We start from the raw sequence: 22,457 nt of genomic DNA on the forward strand, positions 1-22,457 counted from the left end.
CATTAAAACAGCTAGGTTCAAGATTGGGGGGGGGGGGGATGAGCTTTCGAGAGCCAAAAGCTTCCTTTGTCAAAAAGAAGCCAGAATGCAGATCTCTGGGTCCATATATCTTAGTAGGAATATGGGAGGGGTCATTGTAGCAAGAAACCTGGGGTGTTGCAATGCTCATTGTAATTGGATTGATTACAGCCATGGTGGAAAGCAGTCTGGAAAAGTCATCTGCTGCTTTCCTGAAAGCTGGGAACACAGCTGCTAGTGGGAAATTTCAGAAACAAAACAACAAAATTGGGCTCATCCGGGATTTGAACCCGGGACCTCTCGCACCCAAAGCGAGAATCATACCCCTAGACCAACGAGCCACATAAAAATAAAAGTTTCCTGAAGACAAAATATTATATGAAACAATGCTGATGAGTATTCAAAGATATATTCAAAGGAATGGGCGGGGGGGGGGGTTATATGAGATAGGCTGCCAGCTCCAAATTGGGACATATCTGAAGATTTTGTGTGGGGGGGTGGAGCCTGAGGAAGGTAGAGTTTGGGGAGGGACTTTGATGAGGTTTAACTGCATAGCTCTCACCTAAAAATTAGTTATAAGCCCAGAACTCCAGCCACCGCCTGGAGGTTGGCAACACTAAGTGGCGGGTATTCTCATGAGTGGGGTTCTGCCAGCAGCACTTTCAAGACAAATTGTTGTGTTTAGATCTAGAATTTGCATTGTTTGGGCTTAGTTTGGCCGTTTATTGTATTCCTCATTCTTATGAGTTGCCCTAGTTGGCCGTCACATTAATCTGCTATCCTTGAGGAGGAAAAAAAATAAGGGAGAAATTAATTGTAAATCACCTAGTGAGTATTCGACTTCAAAAATACACTTACATGGCCCGTATGTTTTACAGGTTTGCATGTGTGTGTGTTTTCTGCTGGGTTTTGTTATGATTGTTGTTTGTTTCGCATTTTGTGTGTTTGTTTTAAATGAACAGCTTTTGGAGCAAAGGAAATTTTGATTCGTAACTTCTGTTCCATTAAACCGTGCTCCATTAAGATGTGTTTCAATGTGCATCACCAGGAGTAGGGAAAGTTTGTAGACATAAGAGAAGCCATGTTGGATCAGGCCAATGGCCCATCCAGCCCAACGCACAGTGGCCCAAAACCATCAGGAGGTCCATCAGTGGGACCAGGACACTAGAAGCCCTCCCACTGTTGCCCCTCCCAAGCACCAAGAATACAGAGCATCACTGCCCCAGACAGAGAGTTCCATCTAGACCTTGTGGCTAATAGCCACTGATGGACCTCTGCTCCAGATGTTTATCCATTCCCCTCTTGAAGCTGGCTATGCTTGTAGCCACCACCACCTCCTGTGGCAGTCAGTCCTGTTGGTCTACGTAAATATTCCCAACCCAAAAGTCGTGTGATCACTTAGTTTAAAATTTAATTAAAATTTAATTTTTATATTTATACCCCACCCTATCTCGCAAGCGGAGGGGGGTGGGATCCAACTTCCAATTGCCCTAGAACTGTATATCAGATTGGATGCTAAATACAAAAGAAGTCCTCCCCTTCCCCTGATGCCGAAAAATAATTCTGTTCTATCTGGGGCAGTGATGCTCTGTATTGTTAGTGCTTGGGGGGTGGGGACACAGTGGGAGGGCTTCTAGTGTCTTGACCCCACTGGTGGACCTCCTGATGGCACCTGGGTTTTTGGCCACTGTGTGACACAGAGTGTTGGACTAGATGGGCCATTGGCCTGATCCAACATGGCTTCTCTTATGTTTTTAAGTTCAAGAATAGAACTCTCTTTGTCTGGGGCAGTGATGCTCTGTATTCTGGTGCTTGCGGGGGGCACAGTGGAAGGGCTTCTAGCCCCACTGGTGGACCTCCTGATGGCACCTGGTTTTTTGGCCACTGTGTGACTCACAGTGTTGGACTGGATGGGCCATTGGCCTGATCCAACATGGCTTCTCTTATGTTCTTATGTGACACAGAGTGTTGGACTGGAGGGGCCACTGGCCTGATCCAACATGGCTTCTCTTATGTTCTTATGTGACACAGACTGTTGGACTGGATGGGCCATTGGCCTGATCCAACATGGCTTCTCTTATGTTCTTGTGACACAGAGTGTTGGACTGGATGGGCCATTGGCCTGATCCAACATGGCTTCTCTTATGTTTTATGTGACACAGAGTGTTGGACTGGATGGGCCACTGGCCTGATCCAACATGGCTTCTCTTATGTTCTTATGTGACACAGACTGTTGGACTGGATGGGCCATTGGCCTGATCCAACATGGCTTCTCTTATGTTCTTGTGCCACAGAGTGTTGGACTGGATGGGCCACTGGCCTGATCCAACATGGCTTCTCTTATGTTCTTATGTGACACAGAGTGTTGGACTGGATGGGCCATTGGCCTGATCCAACATGGCTTCTCTTATGTTCTTGTGCCACAGAGTGTTGGACTGGATGGGCCATTGGCCTGATCCAACATGGCTTCTCTTATGTTCTTATGTGACACAGAGTGTTGGACTGGATGGGCCATTGGCCTGATCCAACATGGCTTCTCTTATGTTCTTATGTGACACAGAGTGTTGGACTGAATGGGCCATTGGCCTGATCTAACATGGCTTCTTTTATGTTCTTAAGTTCAAGAATAGAACTCTCTGTCTGGGGCAGTGATGCTCTGTATTCTCAGTGCTTGTGAGGAGCAACAGTGGAAGGGCTTCTAGCGTCCTGCCCCCATTAGTAGACCTCCTGATGGCACCTGGTTTTTTGGCCACTGTGGAATAGAATGTTGGTTTGGATGGGCCAAATTTGGCATGATCCAACACGGCTTCTCTTGTGGCCTTATGTTCCTGACCTGGGTGGGCCACACTAACCCAATCTCTTTAGATCAGGGTAGGGGTGTCAAACTCATTTGTTACGAGAGCCGGATCTGGCATAAATGAGACCTTGTGGGCTGGGTCATGTCAGGTTCGGCTGGGCCATGTCAGGCCAGGCCATGTGTGTACCTATTTAAGATTAGGTAGCAGAGATATAAACTTCATAAAGGACACAAACACAACTAAAACATGGTAAAAATGTCAGCACTTAAAATGTTATGTGTTTTCTTTGTATTTCTCCCATGGGAACCAGGAAACGGGGCAAAGGAAGCTGTGGTTCTTTCCTTTCTTCCCCAGGGGACCAGGAGGGAGGGAGCCTCAGCCAATAGAAGGAGGAGAGACTTGGCTTAGTAGCTCTGCTGCGTGATTGAGAGAGTCTCGAAAAACAAGCTCTACTTCCCTCTCCTTCCTTTGAGGAGGAGTCTCAGCCAATGGAGAAAAATAGAGGTTTTGCTCTGTAGCTCCCATGCAATTCATCAAGACTTGCAAAGCAAACTGTTATTCAGAAGGAAGCAAGAGAGGGAGAAGGAAGCAGATGACAGCCAGTTGCTTGGGGGCCTGATAGGAGCCCTCTGGGTGCCTGATTCGGCCCTGGGCTGCATGTTGGACGCCCCTGCTTTAGATCTTGAAAGCTAAGCAGAACAAAGTTGGAGTCCAGTTGCATCTTTAAGACCAATGAAGTTTAATTCTGGGTATAAGCTTTCGTGTGTATGAACACTTAATCTGCCAGCCCCCTCTTCAGTGTTTGTAAGGGAGTGGAGGACCACCAAGGAATACCAGGGTTATTAAGCAAAGGCAGGCAATGGGAAAACTGGGCACGTCGCTTGCCTTAAAACCCTACAGGGTTGCCCTACATTGGCTGCGACTTGATGGCAAAAAAGGGGAGGGGGAGAGGTCTGTGGAACTCGTGAGATGTTTTGGTTGGTCCTAATAAAGAAGGGATTGCACCAGTTTAATTTTTGGACCAGATTTAACTAGAGACAGGCAGAAGACAAACTGAACCATCGTTTTAAATGGATATTTTAAACATTTGCTACAGAGGTAGTCGTGGCCGAGTGGTTAAGGCGATGGACTAGAAATCCATTGGGGTCTCCCCGCGCAGGTTCGAATCCTGCCGACTACGATACTAATTTTAAAGTCCGTTTGCATCTGAGATTTTCCCATCTTTACAGTGGAAAACTCCCCACTAGCGGTTGGTCGGTCATTTGCAGTTAAGTTCGACCTAAAAGAGTCGCTGTTAGGATAAAAATGGAGGATGAGCTACTTAGGGTCCCTGTTTTGGAGAGAAGTGGGGGAAGGTGAATATCGACAGGTTTTAAAATAACTTATTTAAATGGTGTAGGATTCTCTTTTTTTATTCTCACAAAAACGACAGGTATTAAATGGGAATCCTGCTCTTGCTAGCAATTGCCCCATTACAGGGCATCGATTACCTAACTGTTTTTTGTTTTTGAATGAGCCGCCTTTATGAGAAGTATTGACTACACCGGGGTGGCCAAACTTGCTTAACGTAAGAACCACATAGGATAAACGTTAGATGTTTGAGAGCCACAAGACATGAATGTCAGATATTTGAGATCTGCAAGGGAGGGAGGGAGGGAGGGAGGGAGGAAAGGAAAAAAAATAGATGGGGAGAGGTGGAAATAAAGCAACTTTAAATGCATTCTCCAAGTTACTGGCTGGCTTGGTGAAGTGATCTAAAGAAACAAAGGCCTTCTCCAAGCTGTCCAACGGAGTGGCGGGGGCTTCAAGAGCCACACAATATGTGTGAAAGAGCCACATGTGGCTTCCGAGCAACAATTTGGCCATCTCTGGACTATAGGGTGAGAAGTTTTGTCTGTAAACTCCTGCAGCTGAGCGTTCCTGATTTCTGAGGACTGTAACACAGAGGTAATAGCGCCACCGTGTGCATCAAGAGCTTCCTAACAACTTTATATTGTTTGCTAAAAGAGGCCAAGCTTTTTCTGCAATACTACTTCATGATGCTCTTCAAGATCTTGGTCTAAGAAGCGTTGGTGGTATAGTGGTTAGCATAGCTGCCTTCCAAGCAGTTGACCCGGGTTCGATTCCCGGCCAACGCAGAATATTTTTTGCCTTAAAAAAAAAAATGTTTTGCACAGCTAGCTGCCCTAAGAGCTGCTCTCTTTGTTTTTCATTTTAAAATAATGAAATAAGATCTATTCCCCATCCAGGTTCTTTTTGCAGCCAGGAATCTCAGTCACTAATACCTAAAGTGGAGAAGAGTATATTAAATCACTGGGGTTTTGCCTGATACAGGCAAAAACAATGCAGGCGAAGCCCCACCAATATCATTTGATTGCTAAGGGGAAAGAGAAATTGCTACATTCTGCCTCCAGTAGCCATTTAGCAGCTATGCAGGATTCAGATGTGTATGTTCTTTTTTAATCATTAGAATAAAAAGGTATTATTTTTAGAATAAAAAGGTATTATTTTAGAATAATAATTATTTTTCTTCTCTGCAAACTACTTTCCCTTGCAAACTACTTTCAAGAAAATCTACCTGAACCTTTCCTGATAACTACAGTTCCAATCATGTCCCCTCTGATGTGGGTGTAAGGATCCTCCCCACCCCCACCCCACCCCCATCAAAGAGGACCCAAGGACTGGGGAGATTATGATGTATATTCTTTGAAGCTAGTATACTGTTTTCCAGATCTTCTCGACTAGAATAGGAACCAATGACTTAGATTCAACCAGCTTCTCTAACGATGAAAAAATGAAGGGGTCTGTTTTGGTCGCCAAAGAAGTCTTCTCTAGTAGATCACGCGATCTGAATGGACAAAAGACATGTGGGGCAGGGCCAGTAATGAGAAAGGGAATTGAGAGAGAGGGATGCCTTCTGTATCCAACTCAATATCGTAATGTAGCAATAATACATAATTACAAGGAAGTCAACAGACTTAGAAGATTTCAGAAGGTGGCTGCGTCAGCCAGCAGTAGAACAGCTAGGCTTGAATTCAATAGCACCTTATAGAACATCAAGAGTCTTGCAGTATGAACTTTTTAGCATCAGCACTCCCCCATCAGAGACCAGATATTTGAGGAAGAGAACACTGACTCAGAAGTTCGTACCCCAAAAATCTTGTTACTCTACATAAGAGAAGCCACGTTGGATCAGGCCAAGGGCCATCCAGTCCAACATTCTGTGTCACATAAGAACATAAGAGAAGCCATGTTGGATCAGGCCAATGGCCCCTCCAGTCCAGCACTCTGTGTCTCATAAGAACATAAGAGAAGCCATGTTGAATCAGGCCAATGGCCCATTCAGTCCAACACTCTGTGTCACATAAGAACATAAGAGAAGCCATGTTGGATCAGGCCAATGGCCCATCCAGTCCAACACTCTGTGTCACATAAGAACATAAGAGAAGCCATGTTGAATCAGGCCAATGGCCCATTCAGTCCAACACTCTGTGTCACATAAGAACATAAGAGAAGCCATGTTGGATCAGGCCAATGGCCCCTCCAGTCCAACACTCTGTGTCACATAAGAACATAAGAGAAGCCATGTTGGATCAGGCCAGTGGCCCCTCCAGTCCAACACTCTGTGTCACAGAAGAACATAAGAGAAGCCATGTTGGATCAGGCCAGTGGCCCCTCCAGTCCAACACTCTGTGTCACATAAGAACATAAGAGAAGCCATGTTGGATCAGGCCAATGGCCCATCCAGTCCAACACTCTGTGTCACACATAAGAACATAAGAGAAGCCACGTTGGATCAGGCCAATGGCCCATCCAGTCCAGCACTCTGTGTCACATAAGAACATAAGAGAAGCCACATTGGATCAGGCCAAGGGCCATCCAGTCCAACACTCTGTGTCACATAAGAACATAAGAGAAGCCATGTTGGATCAGGCCAATGGCCCCTCCAGTCCAGCACTCTGTGTCACATAAGAACATAAGAGAAGCCACGTTGGATCAGGCCAATGGCCCCTCCAGTCCAACACTCTGTGTCACATAAGAACATAAGAGAAGCCACGTTGGATCAGGCCAATGGCCCCTCCAGTCCAACACTCTGTGTCACATAAGAACATAAGAGAAGCCACGTTGGATCAGGCCAATGGCCCATCCAGTCCAACATTCTGTTTCACATAAGAACATAAGAGAAGCCACGTTGGATCAGGCCAATGGCCCCTCCAGTCCAACACTCTGTGTCACATAAGAACATAAGAGAAGCCACGTTGGATCAGGCCAATGGCCCATCCAGTCCAACATTCTGTTTCACATAAGAACATAAGAGAAGCCATGTTGGATCAGGGCAATGATCCATCCATTCCAATACTCTGTGTCACACAGTGGCCAAAAAAAAACCCCAGGTGCCATCAGGAGGCCCAACAGTAGGGCCAGTGGGGGTCTGGGTGCTCTCTAGGATGCTTGTCTTAACCCTATTTTATGTATCTACAAAGCTGTATTTAAGAGTGCTAATTGTATGTATGTGCCTGTTTTCCTCCTTTCTATTCCAGCCAGGCCTGTAGCCACAGGGGGGCCTCTGGGGGCACTGCGCCCTGACTTCCAGAGGGCCAGCCTGCCTTCTCCCTTCTTTTTGCCATGGCTACTGAATCGGTGGCAGCTAGAGCCAGGAGACCTGAGCAGGGCACAGAGGGAGGTGGAGGAGTGGAAAGCGGAGGAAATTATGTGGAATGGGCTGGGGAGGGGGGATGGATGGAGCTTCTGGCTGCAATGTGCCAGGGTAGGGAAGAGGGAGGTGGAAGGGAACACCCCTGCTTGTGTACAAGGCGCAGTCCCTTCTTGACGCCAAAGTTGTAGGGGTGGCTACCTCGACTTGGTCACCTTTCAGAGCCTCCACCTTTTGCTCCTACCCCAGAAAACTTCTGAGAAGCAGTAAGCCCTGCAGTGGTTGGCAAACGGTGCCCCCTGACTTTTTAAAAAGCGCCCCCCCCCCCCAGCTTTTAAAATCTTGGCTACGGCCCTGATTTCAGCATGGAAAACCGGAGGACAATGTAGGCCCAGCAAAAGGAAGCGAATGTATTTCCTTCCTTCTCCTGTGCTGTGGATGATTAAGTCTGACTCCAGTGGCACCTTTAAGGCCAACAGAGTTTTATTCCGGGTATCAGCTTTCATATACACTGAAGAAGTGCGCATGCACACGAAAGCCTATACCCGGAATAACGCTTTGTTGGCCTTAAAGGTGCCACTGCGCTCAGACTTTGTGCTACTGCTTCGGACCAACACGGCTGCCCACCTGAATCTATCTTTATGGACGATTATGATTACTGATGGACTTTGAATGGGATTAGTGAAGATCTGGTTTCCCAAGCAAGGTGCAAATGCTTCTGTTAGCGCTCAAAGTGCTGCGATATCGTTTCTTCGTTTTGCCGTACTGTCCAAAGGTTTTCCCAGAGGACACCATATGCTGCCCTTTCACAGCTCTGAAGGATACGCGCCGTAATCAGTTCCTCGAGCAGGCCTCGGATTCAGCAGGAGCTCACAGGAGCACAGCTCCTGAACTATTCTGAGGGTCCCCCCTCTTCCTCCCCACCTCCCTTGTCCCTTGAATAGTAGTTGCAGCTGCATAACAATCCCTGGATGAGGAGAGCGGGCAGCCAACCAGCCACCTGGAGCTTTGCCACGTCCCCAGCAGCCCTCATTAACCCCTGGAGAAGCCCACACCACCCTTTTTCTACTTATGCGCCAGGTGGCTGGCTGGCCTTTTGACTGGGGGGGGGGGGAACACCCAAGAGAGCCCCAGGCAAGTGAGGTCTGCTTGGGCTAGCTGGATCTCTAGCTGGCTGAAGCAGGCCTCGCTCGCCTGTGGCTCTTTTCTTGCATCAAGTTGATTTTGACTGGGGTGGTGGTGGTGGCATATACTAATGCGATGCTAATGAGCTCCACCACCTATTTTTCTACAAAATGACCCTGGTAATAGCAAAAATCCAGTTGCAAAATGCATTTAGTATAGTGTGAATGCACCCATAGCTCTGAAAACAGCCATGTGCTTCAATGACACAGCTCTTTTGGGGGACTTTGTAGGCGGCTCTGAAAAGAGCCTTTTGGGGGGTGGGGGCTTCAGGGCAACTCTGGTGGGGCTTCCCTATTTTTTCTTGGGCGCTGCCTTTTTGGGCTTGGCTGTCTTGGCTTTGGGGGCCTTCTTGGGCTTGGGCTTCGCCTTGACTGACTTCTTGGCAGCTTTCTTGGGCTTGCCGACCTTGGCCTTTGAGGGGCTCTTGGCGGCTTTTCTGGCCCTGGACACCGCCAGCTTCTTGACCGCTTTCTTGGCCGGGGAAGCTGCGGGTTTCTTGGCAGGCTTAGTGCTCCCGGGTGCAGTGGAAGGCTTCTTGCTCCTGGCCTCCTTGGAGAACGCATTGGAAGTTAAAGTTGCTCTCTTTCCACCTCTTCTCCCTCCGTCTCCCAACTGCTTCTTGTTGAGCTTGAAGGAGCCTGAGGCGCCCGTGCCTTTGGTCTGCACCAGGGTGCCCTTGGCCACCAGGCTCTTCAGGCCCAGCTTGAGGCGGCTCTTGTTCTTCTCCACGTCGTAGCCGCCCGCCCCCAGCGCCTTCTTCAGGGCGGCCAGCGACACCCCGCTGCGCTCCTGGGAGGCCGACACCGCCTGCACCAGTAGCTCCGTCACGCTGGGCCCCGAGGCCGCCTTGCGGGGCTTGGAACCGCCCGATGCCTTCTTGGCTTTCTTGGCCACCGCCTTGCTCGCCGCGGGGGCAGCCGCCGGAGCGGAGACGGCAGGAGCCTCCTCGGTCATGGCGGGGATCGAACTCGCAATTCTCCAGGTGGCTAGCAAAGAATGCACAGCGTGGAGGCTGCCTGTATTTATAGGGCCTCCCCTTGGTTCCTATTGGTGCGTTCGTGCGCCCGCCGGCTCTCTAGCGGATCTGGCGTCTCTCCTGGCCACTTGGTGTTTCTCTGGCGCCGCCAAGTGGCGAATTTCTTCCTTCCCTCCCCACTGATTCGCCGCTATCGGTGCGCGGAGTGAAGAAAACGCTCATCCAAGAAATGTGGAATTTGCTGCCAGAGTACATAGTAATAGGCGCAGATGTAAATGACTTTAAAGGAGGATTAGAAAGATTCGTGGAGAAGAGGTCTGTCAGTGGCTACTAGCTGTAGTAACTCAATGGAACCGCCACATTCAGGGGAAGTTAACCTCCAAATAATATTGGCAGGAAGCGACATCGGGAGAAGGCCTTGGACTCCATTCCCTGTTTGTTGGACCTCCGGAGGGACTGGTTGGCCACTGTGTGAGACCAAGGTTTTGGGGTATATGGACCACTGGTTTGATCCAGCAGGTTTCTTATATTCTGTAAAAGTGGTGTGTTTAATCGCCACCCACGCGAACGATGTTCTTTGTGAAATACTACATACCTTTTCTTGCTGTCACGGAAACTACTTTTTACTCCCCCAGACCCTTGGCCTCTGGAGGTTAGTGTCGTCTGCTTTACTTGATCCTTTTCACACAGTACAAATCCAGTTGCAAAATGCATTTAGTGTAGTATGAACGCACCCTAGAAGCTGAAAATGTTAAAGGCCATGCTTCTAACACACACGGGTGAAATAGGACTTTATGCTCTAATGGTTTTTTAAAAAACCTTGTCTACTGAAGCCGTTTTCAGGGCGTTTTGAGGAGAGGCACCGCGTGATATGCTGAAAACTTGGTACTTCTATCTCAAAAAACAGCACACACACCCCCCCCAGAGTCCCATGGATCGATTCTTCATTATATTCTATGGGAATTGGTCTCAATAGGGAATAATGTGCTGAGCAGATGACCGCTTTCTGATGACCCTGAAGCGGGGGGAGGGCCTCCAAACCGGGGGATCCCCTGCTCCCACCTGGGGACTGGCAACCCTATATCCCAATCAGAAGGTGGGAGGGGATGGTGCAGAAAACAAACGAACAAACAAAAACCCAGATGGACCAAGGCAAGCTGCAAATCTTGCTGCTATCGAAATCCATACTTGGGGGTGTGAGGTCTAAAAAAACCCGTTTTTCACTTAAACTAAAATACGCTACAGGAGTTTCCCTGAGATTTAAGACTTGGCACTAACGCCTCTGACCAAAAAGAGTTTAATAGCAGCATCTGACTTGAATTAAGACGGGATTAGTGCTTTCTTGGGGCTCAAAATCTAGCTCCGTTATGGTTAACCTAAACTTTCTTCCCTCCAGACGGATTAAGCAAAGAGTACAAAGTTGCCAGCCGTCGTTGAAAAGATTTCTTACAGATTTGGTGAACAAATCCTTAACTTTCATCGAAAAGTTACCGGGCTACCCTTAAAAGACATTTAACTGCATGAAATCCAACGTTTTCTCCTTCCGCACTCTAGATCAAATCTCAGTGACGAGGATTATAGAACAAAGTACGAGTCAAGTAACCAACAGAGTTTAATCAGAATGTAAACCGTCGTGTGCACGCTGGTTCCTCTTCTGAAGAAGTGTGTATGCGCACGAAAGGTTACATTCTGAATAAAACTTTGGTCTTAACGGTAATACTTGACGCTTGCTTTGTTCTACGGCTTCAGAGCAACACGGCTGCCCACCTGGATCCATCTGCAGGGGGTTTCTAGAATGACCGTTCTTTCCTTGGAGGAAGTGGGGGGCTCTGAAAAGAGCCTTTGGGGGGTGCCACGCGTAAACCGTCGAGTGTTTTTCGTGCGCACTATGCCAAAGGAAGCGCGGAAGAACCGGAACCGCCTCCTAATTTAACCCCCTTTGGACAAGAATTTGTGTTTTAAACTAGGATTAAATTAGTCCTTTATTGGGAAGCTCAGCATCTAATTTTGACTCCATAGAACCCACGCTTGCTTTCAGCAAGTTTCCAAAAAGGAAACATTAAAAAAAAAAAACATCAACCAAGAAAAGAGTTTTGAATCCAGCGGCACCTTTAAGACCAACCAAGTTTTATTGATTGAGCGCCCGCATTTAAATTTATACCCAGAAGAGGCCGCTGGACTCGTTCTCCTTCAGACCAACACGGCTACCACTGCAGTTAAAACATTTAGCTGCAGGAGACCTAGTGCTTCCCCTCCCCCACTCTGGAACAAATCCCACCAACAACGTGGACGTATAGAAGTACAGCTCTTTTTTTGTTATAGAACCAAGTAGCACCTTTAAGACCAACGAAGCTTAATCAGCATGTAAGCCTTCGTGTGCACGCCGATTCCTCTTCTGAAGTGTGTATACACAAGAACGCTTACATTCTGAAAAAACTTCGCTGGTCTTAAAGGTGAAACTTGACTCTTGCTTTGTTCTACTGCTTCATACCAACACGGCTGCCCATCCGGAATCTATCTACAGGGGACTTCTAGAGGCACAGCTCTTTCCTTGGAGGAAGTGGGTGGCCCTGAAAAGAGCCTTTGGGGTGTGTCGACGCGGCTTCTTCCTCCCTCCCTCCCTCGGTCCCTTCAAGCCCTCTCTCCGCGGATGCGGCGGGCCAGCTGGATGTCCTTGGGCATGATGGTGACGCGCTTGGCGTGGATGGCGCACAGGTTGGTGTCCTCGAAGAGGCCCACCAGGTAGGCCTCGCTGGCCTCCTGCAGGGCCATGACGGCCGAGCTCTGGAAGCGCAGGTCGGTCTTGAAGTCCTGCGCGATCTCGCGCACCAGGCGCTGGAAGGGCAGCTTGCGGATCAGCAGCTCGGTGGACTTCTGGTAGCGGCGGATCTCGCGCAGGGCCACGGTGCCCGGGCGGTAGCGGTGCGGCTTCTTCACGCCCCCCGTGGCCGGCGCGCTCTTGCGGGCAGCCTTGGTGGCCAGCTGCTTGCGCGGCGCCTTCCCGCCCGTCGACTTGCGCGCCGTCTGCTTCGTGCGGGCCATTTCCTGCCTTGCCTCTCCTTGGAACCGCTCCAAGCACTCGGCTGGGCAAAGGGCGAATGGGAAGGGAGTCTGCCGGCGCGCTGAGTATTTATAGGCAACCTTCCCTCCCCTGATTGGCTGAGCCGAAGAAAGGGGCCTTTGGTGCTTTTAGGATTTGAATTTCCCGCCCAAGTGACGTCATTTCCCCCTCCATCCAGCGCCGCTGTCCTTTTAGGCTGAACAAAGCAGGAGTCAAGTGTACCTTTAAGACCAACCAATGTTTATTTAGAACGTGAGCTTTCGCGCGCTCCCAAGCACACTTCATCAGACGAGGAATGGAGCACACGAAAGCTTACGTTCTAAATAAAATTGGTTGAAGAAGAAGATATTGGATTTATATCCCGCCCTCCACTCCGAAGAGTCTCAGAGCGGCTCACAATCTCCTTTCCCTTCCTCCCCCACAACAGACACCCTGTGAGGTGGGTGGGGCTGAGAGAGCTCTGACAGAAGCTGCCCTTTCAAAGACAACTACGAGAGCTATGGCTGACCCAAGGCCATTCCAGCAAGGTGCAAGTGAAGGAGTGGGGGATCAAACCCGGTTCTCCCAGATAAGAGTCCGCACACTTCACCACTACACCAAACTGGTCTTAAAGTCACCACTTGACTCCTGCTTTGTTTAACTGCTTCAGACCAACACGGCTGCCCGCTTGGATCTATCCTTTTAGATTGTAATGCCCGAGAACATCCGGAGCTTGCCAACCAAGGCTGGATCGACTTCTCCTCGATATTCCAGATCCAAAGTATGAATCCAGCGGCCAGTTTGATGCAAGGGGTAATAAGCACACTTCCTCCTTGAAGGAAACTTCGTTGGTTTCAAGGTGCCACAGTGCACTCAAACTCTAGCTCCTTCGTGTTGATCACCGCCTTGAGCGGCGGCTCTGGAGAGCGCCCTCTGGTCGCGGCTTACCCTCTGGCAACTCCGTGCGATTTTCAAGGCAAGGGACGTTCAAAGGTGGGTGGGGGGGTTAGCCATTGCATTCATGTGGAATAGAGAGCCGTTGGTCTCTCATCCGAATATTAACCGGGACCGACTCTGCTTAGCTTCAGAGATCAAACCAGGCTGGACAATATTTTAGTAGTCGCTTTTAAATAGGAAGAAGAGATGAAAATGCGAACCTGATTCCTGTTCCATTGATTTCTGTAGTACACCTTAGAAAGAATCAATTGACAGAAAGTAAACAAAACGTACGGAAGGTGGTAGCGTGGCCGAGCGGTCTAAGGCGCTGGATTAAGGCTCCAGTCTCTTCGGGGGCGTGGGTTCGAATCCCACCGCTGCCAGTCAGCTTTTGAAAAGTTCAATATTGCTTAAAACATGACAGTTTCCAAATGTGCTTTGAAGAACTTTTATCCAACTTTAAATATATTCAATAAAATATCGTGATTCTCTCCCACACGGATTCCTTGCTTCCTTTTGAAAACTGATAATGCAATTTTAATTAAGAAAAGAAGGAAAGACATAGCAGGCATGGGGTGGGGGATGATTGTTTCCATTTGCTTTTCTAAAGGGTGAACAGAAATAGGTCTCTGTGGCGCAATCGGTTAGCGCGTTCGGCTGTTAACCGAAAGGTTGGTGGTTCAAGCCCACCCAGGGACGTTTTTCCCCCGTCCCCTCAGTATTAGCAAACTCAATGAAAGCTATTCCTTTTTCTTTTGGTATAAAACAATCAAACACGCTGTCCTCAAAGTGTTTTGTAACTTACCCTGTACAATTTGGGAATGGCCATTTACAAGTCTAAAGGGTTCCTGTTTCCAATAACTTTTTTCAAAAGAAATTAAATGTCGATTACAAGTTTAAATGTTCAGAGGCTTCTGCAGCTGCAACTTCTGAGCATTCTCTAGGCACAACATAATCAGTTTACCCTTCTTCAGAACAGAAGAATCAATCGTATGCATAAGGACAGTAATTTGCTCTCCAACACAACATCAGTTTTTCAGAATATTTGGACCAGAAGGAAAATCTGATGAGACATTAGCCAAGTCTGTAATGTGTCTAAAGAGCAGTTTCAGTTCTTGTCTCATGATCTGCTCCTTTGGAACAATCTCACTTAGTGTGATTTAGTAGCACTGTCCACAATAGACTAGAATCATAGAGTTGGAAGGGACCTCTAGGGTCATTCTAGTACAACCCCCTGTACAATACAGGAAACCCACAAATACCTACCCGAATTCACAGGATCTTCATTGCTGTCAGATGGCCATCTAGCCTCTGCTTAAAAACCTCCAAGGAAGGAGAACCCACCACCTCCTGAGGAAGCCTGTTCCACTGAGGAACCGCTCTAACGGTCAGGAAGTTCTTCCTAATGTTGAGCCGGAAACTCTTTTGATTTAATTTCAACCCACTGGTTCTGGTCCTACCTTCTGGGGCCACAGAAAACAATTCCACACCCTCCTCTATAGGACAGCCCTTCAAGAACTTGAAGATGGCGATCCTATCACCTCTCAGCCGTCTCCTCTCCAGGCTAAAACATGTCCAGCTCCTTCAACCTTTCCTCATAGGACTTGGTCTCCAGACCCCTCACCATCTTCGTCACCCTCCTCTGGACTGTAAGACATTATAAAAGAACATGCATTCACCACAGTAGAAAGTGGTCAATATTTTTATCTTCGGTATCCAAATAGTCCTGAGCAGGGCCTGCACATGGGAGTAGGCAACCTAGCCAACTGCCTAGGGTGCCAGCTCCCAACACGAGCAGAGGGTGGGTGCCCCCTCCCTGCCCGTGCCGTCCCTGAGCTCTCCGACTGGATGCTGAGCGGTCGGAGGAACTTCCCCGGCCCCTCAGTGCCCAGAAACAACTGCGCTTCAGTGACTGACATGATGACATCACCTCTGGAGACTTTTCCCCGGTGGGATGCAGGGTGGGGGCGCGTCGGGGTTCTGCCTTGGGTAGGAGAACCTCACGGGTCAGCCATGGTCCTGTGAAAAGGGCTGGGACATGATAAAGCTGGCTCAACAAGACTGACATGAAGGCAGTGCCTGGGATAAGAAGAAGAAGAAGAATTGCTGATTTATACCCCGCCCTTCTCTCTGAATCAGAGAGGCTTACAATCTCCTATGTCTTCTCCCCCACACAACAGACACCCAGTGAGGTGGGTGGGACTGAGAGGTCTCTCCCCAGCAGCTGCCCTTTCAAGGACAACCTCTGCCAGAGCTATGGCTGACCCAAGGCCATTCCAGCAGGTGCAAGTGGAGGAGTGGAGAATCAAACCCGGTTCTCCCAGATAAGAGTCCGCGCACTTTAACCACCACACCAAACTGGCTCTCAGTTTATATTTATTTAAAAGACTGTGAGCTGAACAATGGACCCTTAAACCAATCTGCAAGAGCTATGGCTGACCAAGGTCATTCCAGCAGGTGCAAGTGGAGGAGTGGGGAATCAAACCCGGTTCTCCCAGATAAGAGTCTGCACACTTAACCACCACACCAAACTGGCTCTCAGTTTATATTTATTGAAAAGACTGTGAGTTGAACAGTGGACCCTTAACCAATAAGACCCCTTCGCTCAGGCCTCATTTTGGGCAGGAGTGGAGCTCCAGAACCTCTAAATTTTATTGTGGTGTTTCTTTCATACACACACACACCCCGCCCCCACAATTGTTCAAAGGTTGCTGAACTCTAGGATTTGGGAAACTTTCTAATATTCCACCCCCCTCCCCAAAAATTGGAGAAATAACCAAAACATATAAAGCAGACATGTCTTCATCATGCCACTGTGGCCATGTAGGGGAAAGTCATTTTAAAGGTATGATGGGACTTGGGAGTAATTATGCCAGTTATAATTCCAGAAGCATTTGAAGGTAGATGCTGAGCTGATATAATTTAGCACACCTTCAGGTGTTGCTTCACCTTCAGGTGATGCCAGGGGGGTGTGGCATATGCAAAAGAGTTGTGCTAATGAACTCCGGCACCTCTTTTTCTACCAAATGCCTTCGCTAAACCATTTCCCCTCTCATATCAGTATTATTCAATTTGTCTTTTGTTAATTGTCAGCCATTCAACCATTTGACCTTGCCAAGAGACAGTGAGATTGAATTTCATTGGGAAGGCCTTGTTTTGGTACCCTCGCCCAAGTCTCTGAGTAGACCTTCCTGTTGAGATCACACCCAAATTAGTGCAAAGGCTGCATTCCTCTGATAGCGGGTGTTGCGAAATTCAAAGGCGTCTCCGCATTGACTCCTGTGTTGCCTTTCCTGCCGTTTCTTTTTCTCTATTTCCCGTTGTCCCTCCTCAGCTGGTTCGCCTCGTTCTGTCTTCTTCCTCCTTTCCTCCCTCTGCCTTTCTTTTCTGAACACCAATCCCTTTGGTTTTGGCAACATCTACAGCAGACCTAGGAAACTTGGTACTGTGCATTTATCATTTAAGGTTTATTGGATTTATATCCCACCTCTCCGCCAAAGTAGGCTCAGGGCAGCTCACAAGCAGTAAGATCAGAACAACTGAACAAATGCATTAAAGGATTACTTTGTATTTCCCAGTGAAAAGTGTACTTTGCATTCATCATAACTACTGAAAAGAGCATTTTGCATTTGCCAGATGAAAGGATTACTTTTGCATTTACCATAATTACTGAAAGGAGTACTTTGCATTTACCAATGAAAGGAGTACTTTGCATTTACCATAACTACTGAAAGGAGTACTTTGCATTGACCATAATTACTGAAAAGAGTAGTTTGAAATGAGAGCATGGACTATGACCATTAAATTTTGGTTATGCAATGCTTTTTTCAAGAATTTCCACTTGGATACTCAGTAAACCCCAAAGAGAGACTTCTCTTATCATATAGACTAGTCGTTTGATGCCCACACATCCCAGGGCTGAATAATAACCCAACAATCCACCCATCCTTTCGCCAGCTCTGCAAGTGAAAACTTTAATTACAGATAGCATGGAAGTTTTCTTCTTCTATCTACTTGAGATCAGAGAGGGAGGCTGGTAAAGGGGGGCAGTCCCTAAAAATTCAATTCCAATTCGGTGTGGACGCAGGAAAGGTCCACAAGATAGCAATTGTTTGTTCTTCAACCCACTGGAAACAACTATTGGACTTGAGTCAGATTCTTTAATACATTGGACAAAACTCGAGTTCTTAAAATGAACATGGAGTCCTTCTTCCTACTCCAGATCAGGAAAATGTGCTTTAAGGGGCAATCTGAATAACTGGATGTAAGATCCTAGAAGTCGGAGCTGAACTATTGCCTTCATTTTAGCTCCATGTGTGTGGCAGCCAATATCTATCACCCTGCAATTAAAAAAAAAAAATTAAGGAGCCTATCGTATCAGGAAACCATACTGTGTTTCAGTGAAGTCTTAAAAGAAATAAAATTACACGCGCCCAACGTGGGGCTCGAACCCACGACCCTGAGATTAAGAGTCTCATGCTCTACCGACTGAGCTAGCCGGGCACTTTTGCTTACAGCCTTCTGTTATGCAGTACATTTGCTTTACCCTTCCACCTTTTTGGACTCTGGAGGCAAAGTGAACTCAGAGTGGGGGAATCAATAGCTCTGCATGCCCGTCTGTCCTGTAGCCGGTAAGCACAAAGGAAGCCCAGCTCTGACTTCTTTGGCTTGTACTTTCTCCCTGTAGAAGTAGACGGGGCTGGACACGTCGTTAATACTTCCTTGTCCGTGACCTCTAAAAGCAAAAACGTGCTGTTCCCCCTAAAGGAAAACCCCATAAAGCCGGCGAAGGCCGATGGGGGTTGTAAACCTGTATTCACTGTCCTAACCCCTTCTCCAGTCGGTGAGAGTCACTGCAAGGTGAAGGCGCCTTAGTCTAGGGCGGCTAAGTAGGAATGAAAGTCACGCTCGAGAATCGTCCTGAAATAAAACAGCACTTGGCAGCGGTGGGATTCGAACCCACGCCTCCGGAGAGACTGGAGCCTAAATCCAGCGCCTTAGACCGCTCGGCCACACTACCTTGGTGAAGAGCAAGTTTCTCATGTCATCTAACATATATGTCCCATCTGTCAAAAAGGGGATTACTTTAAAAATGCCTAAATTTGAGTCCGGTTACCACTTTAGAAACGAACAGAACTTTTTTTTTTAGATTCAAGAGTCAACGTTCAAGAGTCAACGTTCCCTTAATCAAATAACCCTTTTCAGAGAATTTTTGACCCTTGGAAGTTTACACGTCAATAACCTTGTTGGATCTAGCTGCTCTGCTGCAGATAGACACAACTGTCCTCTGAAACTAATTCAAAATGGATTTTTTTTGTGTATATTGATGTAACTGCACCCCATCCTCGACCTTTAAAAAACACACGGAATATTTAGTGTCCCCTCCATCACCATCGCCTATGCGCATCAATGCAAAGTGACGGGGCTCAAAACATTATTTTAATCTCAGAACGACCCTTCACACTATTTTTTTTAAAAATTTTTACTTGTTCTAGCTTATACAAATCCTCAAAAGTTATGCTTTGGTGAGGCACTTTCTCAGAACAGGAAATGTACTGTTGTATATTTCTCCAGGTACTAGTCTAATTGTTTTGATAAGTTTCTAGAGATGGATCCACACATTCAAGGGTCATTTTGTAGAAAGATAGGTGGTGGAGCTCATCTAGGGATTGTTATGCAGCTGCGCATACTATTCAATGGACAAGGAGGTGGAACTCTCAGAAGGAGGAGGTGGGACTCTCAGAAAGGTTCAGGAGCTGTGCTCCTGTGAGCTCCCCCTGAATTGGAGGCCTGCACACACTGAAAAGATCATTGGAGGGGGTGGGTTTGGGTTTTTTTAAAACCAAAAACGACTTTATTGGGTTTTCCAATATCATACAAATAACTCAAAAAAACAAATGAGGGGGGGGGGGGGAGAGGAAAATTTGTAATGTATTGGCTGACTATATTTGGGTTTTGATTGAAGTATATTTTTCAATATATTGCAAAAATAATAAAAATTTGGTCTACAAAAACCCCCAAAAAACCCCAAATGCTATACAGTAGCAAAGTATTACAGACTTTCTTCATATAACATATAAGGCATTGACTATATAGTTTGACATTTCCCATGTCTACTTTTATAGCATATTCTAAGGTTCTCCAGCTAAACTATTGAACCAGCTGCTTTCTATCACTTGGTTGCTGGGTTGTTGTAACCACACCGTTATCAGTTTTAAACTTTTTTTTAAAAAAAATCAAAAGAAAAAGGGGATACAGAAGGAAAAAAGGGTGAAGAGGAAAGTATAAAGTCATCATTTTTTTTTTCAAAATTTTAGGAACGGTTGCATGCAACAAAATAAAATCAAGCAAAATCAATTGTTTTAGTAAAAATACATAGTTCACACGTGAGCAGACAGTAAGACATTATTGCAGTAACCACACCATTACGCATGTCAGCACCGGTACCCCCCTTGGGACCATTAGCCGCTATAAAGGTAACAGCCAAGCAATGACATGTCACAAATAATAATGAAATGATATGGAGAGATGGGGAGGGAAAAATAAACTGAAGCAGGTAAAGCAAACGTGCTTGTTTTTGTCAAAAACAGACCTTTATGACTGAACAGTGACTTGAACCCTGAACCCTCAGATTAAAAGTCTGATGCTCTACCAACTGAGCTACCCAGGCCCACATCACCTGGTCCCACAGGTAAGTATTTGTGGCATAAGTGTCAACCTACGCTCTACATTTCAATCTAAATTTCACTTTAGACACCAACAAGATTTGCAGGGCATAAACCTCCAAGAGTCAAAGATCCCTTTGTAATGATACAAATAGAGATATCCCTGTTCAGAAGGTGAGATGGGTGTCGCAAGAAAGGGATAAGGATGCAATGAAAAAGGTAGAACAAAAAGTTTGAGTCCAGTAGCACCCTGAAAAACAACAAAGTTAGATTCCAGATGTAAGCTTTTGTGTGCAAGCACACTTCTCCAGATACAGGCAAAATGTAATGAGCTTGATCAGAGGATGAATGTTTAGGGGCAGGAAATTAGCATCTGTAGTGTGATCAAGGAAAACTAGATGTGGTCAAACAAGGGATGGCAAGACTGAACATCGACATCTTGGGAATCAGTGAACTAAAATGGACGGGAATGGGTGAATTTAACTCAGAGGATCACTACATCTATTATTGTGGCCAAGAGCCCCGAAGAAGAAATGGTGTGGCCTTTATAGTTAACAAGAGAGTGAAGAAGGCAGTAATGGGATACAATCTCAAAAATGACAGAATGATCTCGGTCCGTATCCAAGGCAAACCATTCAATATCACAGTAATCCAAGTCTATGCCCCAACCACTGATGCAGAAGAGGCTGAAGTGGACCAGTTCTATGAAGATCTACAACACCTTCTAGAATGAACACAAAAAAAAAAGATGTCCTCCTCATCATAGGGGACTGGAATGCCAAAGTAGGAAGTCAAAAGGTGACTGGAACAACTGACAAGTTTTGCCTTGGAGAACAAAATGAAGCCGGGCAAAGGCTAATAGAGTTTTGCCAAGAGAACACGCTGGTCATAGCGAACACCCCTTTCCAACAACCTAAAAGGTGACTCTGCACGTGGACATCACCTGATGGGCAACACAGAAATATATTAAAATATAGTGGAAGATGGGTTTAGTATATGTAACAAGATAAACAGCTAATATCCCTTGTTTGAGTATATCAATACATAAACATTATTCTGATATACTGTTATCAAGGGACTGCATACGGAGCAGAGGTCCATCAGTGGCTATTAGCCACAGCATATTGATGGAACTCTCTGTCTGGGGCAGTGATGCTCTGTATTCTTGGTACTTGGGGGGCCACAGTGGGAGGGCTTCCTGGTCCTTCTGATGGACCTCCTGATGGCACAGAATGTTGGACTGGATGGGCCATTGGCCTTATCCAACATTGCTTCTCTTATGTTTGTAATGTTCACTTCTATGGATAAAAGCCCCTGAAATCATTAAGTTTATATGCAGGATAACCAACTCTAGGTTGCAAAAATCCTGAAAACGTTGGTGGTGGATCCTGGGGATGGTAGTCTTTGCAGAGGAAATGGAGCTCAATGGAGCATAATACCACAGAACCCATCTTCCAGTGCAACTTTTTTCTTCAGGGAAACTGTTGTCTGGAGAATCAGCTGTAATTCTGGGAGATGTCCAGGTCTTACAGAGCTTCACAGCTCTATCTATGGAATAATTAGCATGAGATAAAACAACCAATGGATTGATTGAATACATTTTCTCCTAATAAATGCTAAACGAATGGCTGGCACAGAAGTTTTATAGGTGACCCAGTCAAAACGCCAGAAGGAATCACAGGAGGGTGGAGAAGGTGAACTCAAGGCTTTCCTCAGGCTATGCTAATAAGTGGCCAAAACCTTGGACAGGAGACTGATTCACTGTTGGGACATTGCATGGACATCTGACAGACACTGCCCCGGGGGGGGGGGGCTTGCAAAGCCAGGTCCCCACCTTAGTCTATCAAGATAATTTAATCAGCAATGTAAGACTTCCTGAATGCAAAATCTAATTAACCATCAAGCAAGCCAGATGAGCTGATTACCTTTTGATGATTTTCTCTGCATGTCTCATAGTTTGCCATCCTGCCTCGGGCTTGGGGGTAAGCCTCCGCCCTGCCAATCCTTTTGATCACCTTGCATGAATGCAATCTGCATTTGTTTGTTCTGTGGAAAGCCCCCTTCCCTTAACTGGATGGGTGACTCTTGAGGAAGTCCTGGGTTGCTACGCAGAGGAAGACCACATGGCAAACCACCTTGAAACCCTGTGGTCCTGTGGTAGAGGAAGACTCATGGTGCTTTTGCA

General features: G+C 46.8%; 1 protein-coding gene and 8 non-coding genes across 9 annotated transcripts; 4 read left to right on the forward strand and 5 right to left on the reverse strand.

Annotated features, from left to right (window-relative positions):
- Nucleotides 1–287: 287 nt before the first annotated feature.
- TRNAP-UGG (transfer RNA proline (anticodon UGG)) lies at nt 288–359 on the reverse strand. The gene has a single exon. It is a non-coding gene; the product is annotated as a tRNA-Pro (tRNA).
- Nucleotides 360–3,914: 3,555 nt separating this feature from the next.
- Nucleotides 3,915–3,996, forward strand: TRNAS-AGA (transfer RNA serine (anticodon AGA)). Its single transcript has one exon. It is a non-coding gene; the product is annotated as a tRNA-Ser (tRNA).
- Nucleotides 3,997–4,882: 886 nt separating this feature from the next.
- TRNAG-UCC (transfer RNA glycine (anticodon UCC)) lies at nt 4,883–4,954 on the forward strand. Its single transcript has one exon. It is a non-coding gene; the product is annotated as a tRNA-Gly (tRNA).
- Nucleotides 4,955–8,884: 3,930 nt separating this feature from the next.
- On the reverse strand, nt 8,885–9,647 carry LOC132584333 (histone H1.2-like). The gene has a single exon (XM_060256197.1). It carries the CDS (start codon nt 9,607–9,609, stop codon nt 8,947–8,949), a length of 663 nt encoding a protein of 220 aa, XP_060112180.1. The 5' UTR covers nt 9,610–9,647; the 3' UTR covers nt 8,885–8,946.
- A 4,261-nt stretch (nt 9,648–13,908) lies between these two features.
- On the forward strand, nt 13,909–13,990 carry TRNAL-AAG (transfer RNA leucine (anticodon AAG)). Its single transcript has one exon. It is a non-coding gene; the product is annotated as a tRNA-Leu (tRNA).
- Nucleotides 13,991–14,232: 242 nt separating this feature from the next.
- TRNAN-GUU (transfer RNA asparagine (anticodon GUU)) lies at nt 14,233–14,306 on the forward strand. The gene has a single exon. It is a non-coding gene; the product is annotated as a tRNA-Asn (tRNA).
- A 3,731-nt stretch (nt 14,307–18,037) lies between these two features.
- Nucleotides 18,038–18,110, reverse strand: TRNAK-CUU (transfer RNA lysine (anticodon CUU)). The gene has a single exon. It is a non-coding gene; the product is annotated as a tRNA-Lys (tRNA).
- A 435-nt stretch (nt 18,111–18,545) lies between these two features.
- Nucleotides 18,546–18,627, reverse strand: TRNAL-UAG (transfer RNA leucine (anticodon UAG)). Its single transcript has one exon. It is a non-coding gene; the product is annotated as a tRNA-Leu (tRNA).
- Nucleotides 18,628–20,204: 1,577 nt separating this feature from the next.
- Nucleotides 20,205–20,278, reverse strand: TRNAK-UUU (transfer RNA lysine (anticodon UUU)). The gene has a single exon. It is a non-coding gene; the product is annotated as a tRNA-Lys (tRNA).
- Between the last annotated feature and the right edge of the window lie 2,179 nt (nt 20,279–22,457).

This window comes from Heteronotia binoei, chromosome 15 (assembly GCF_032191835.1).
Source record: "Heteronotia binoei isolate CCM8104 ecotype False Entrance Well chromosome 15, APGP_CSIRO_Hbin_v1, whole genome shotgun sequence".
NCBI classification, from domain to species: Eukaryota; Metazoa; Chordata; class Lepidosauria; order Squamata; family Gekkonidae; genus Heteronotia; species Heteronotia binoei.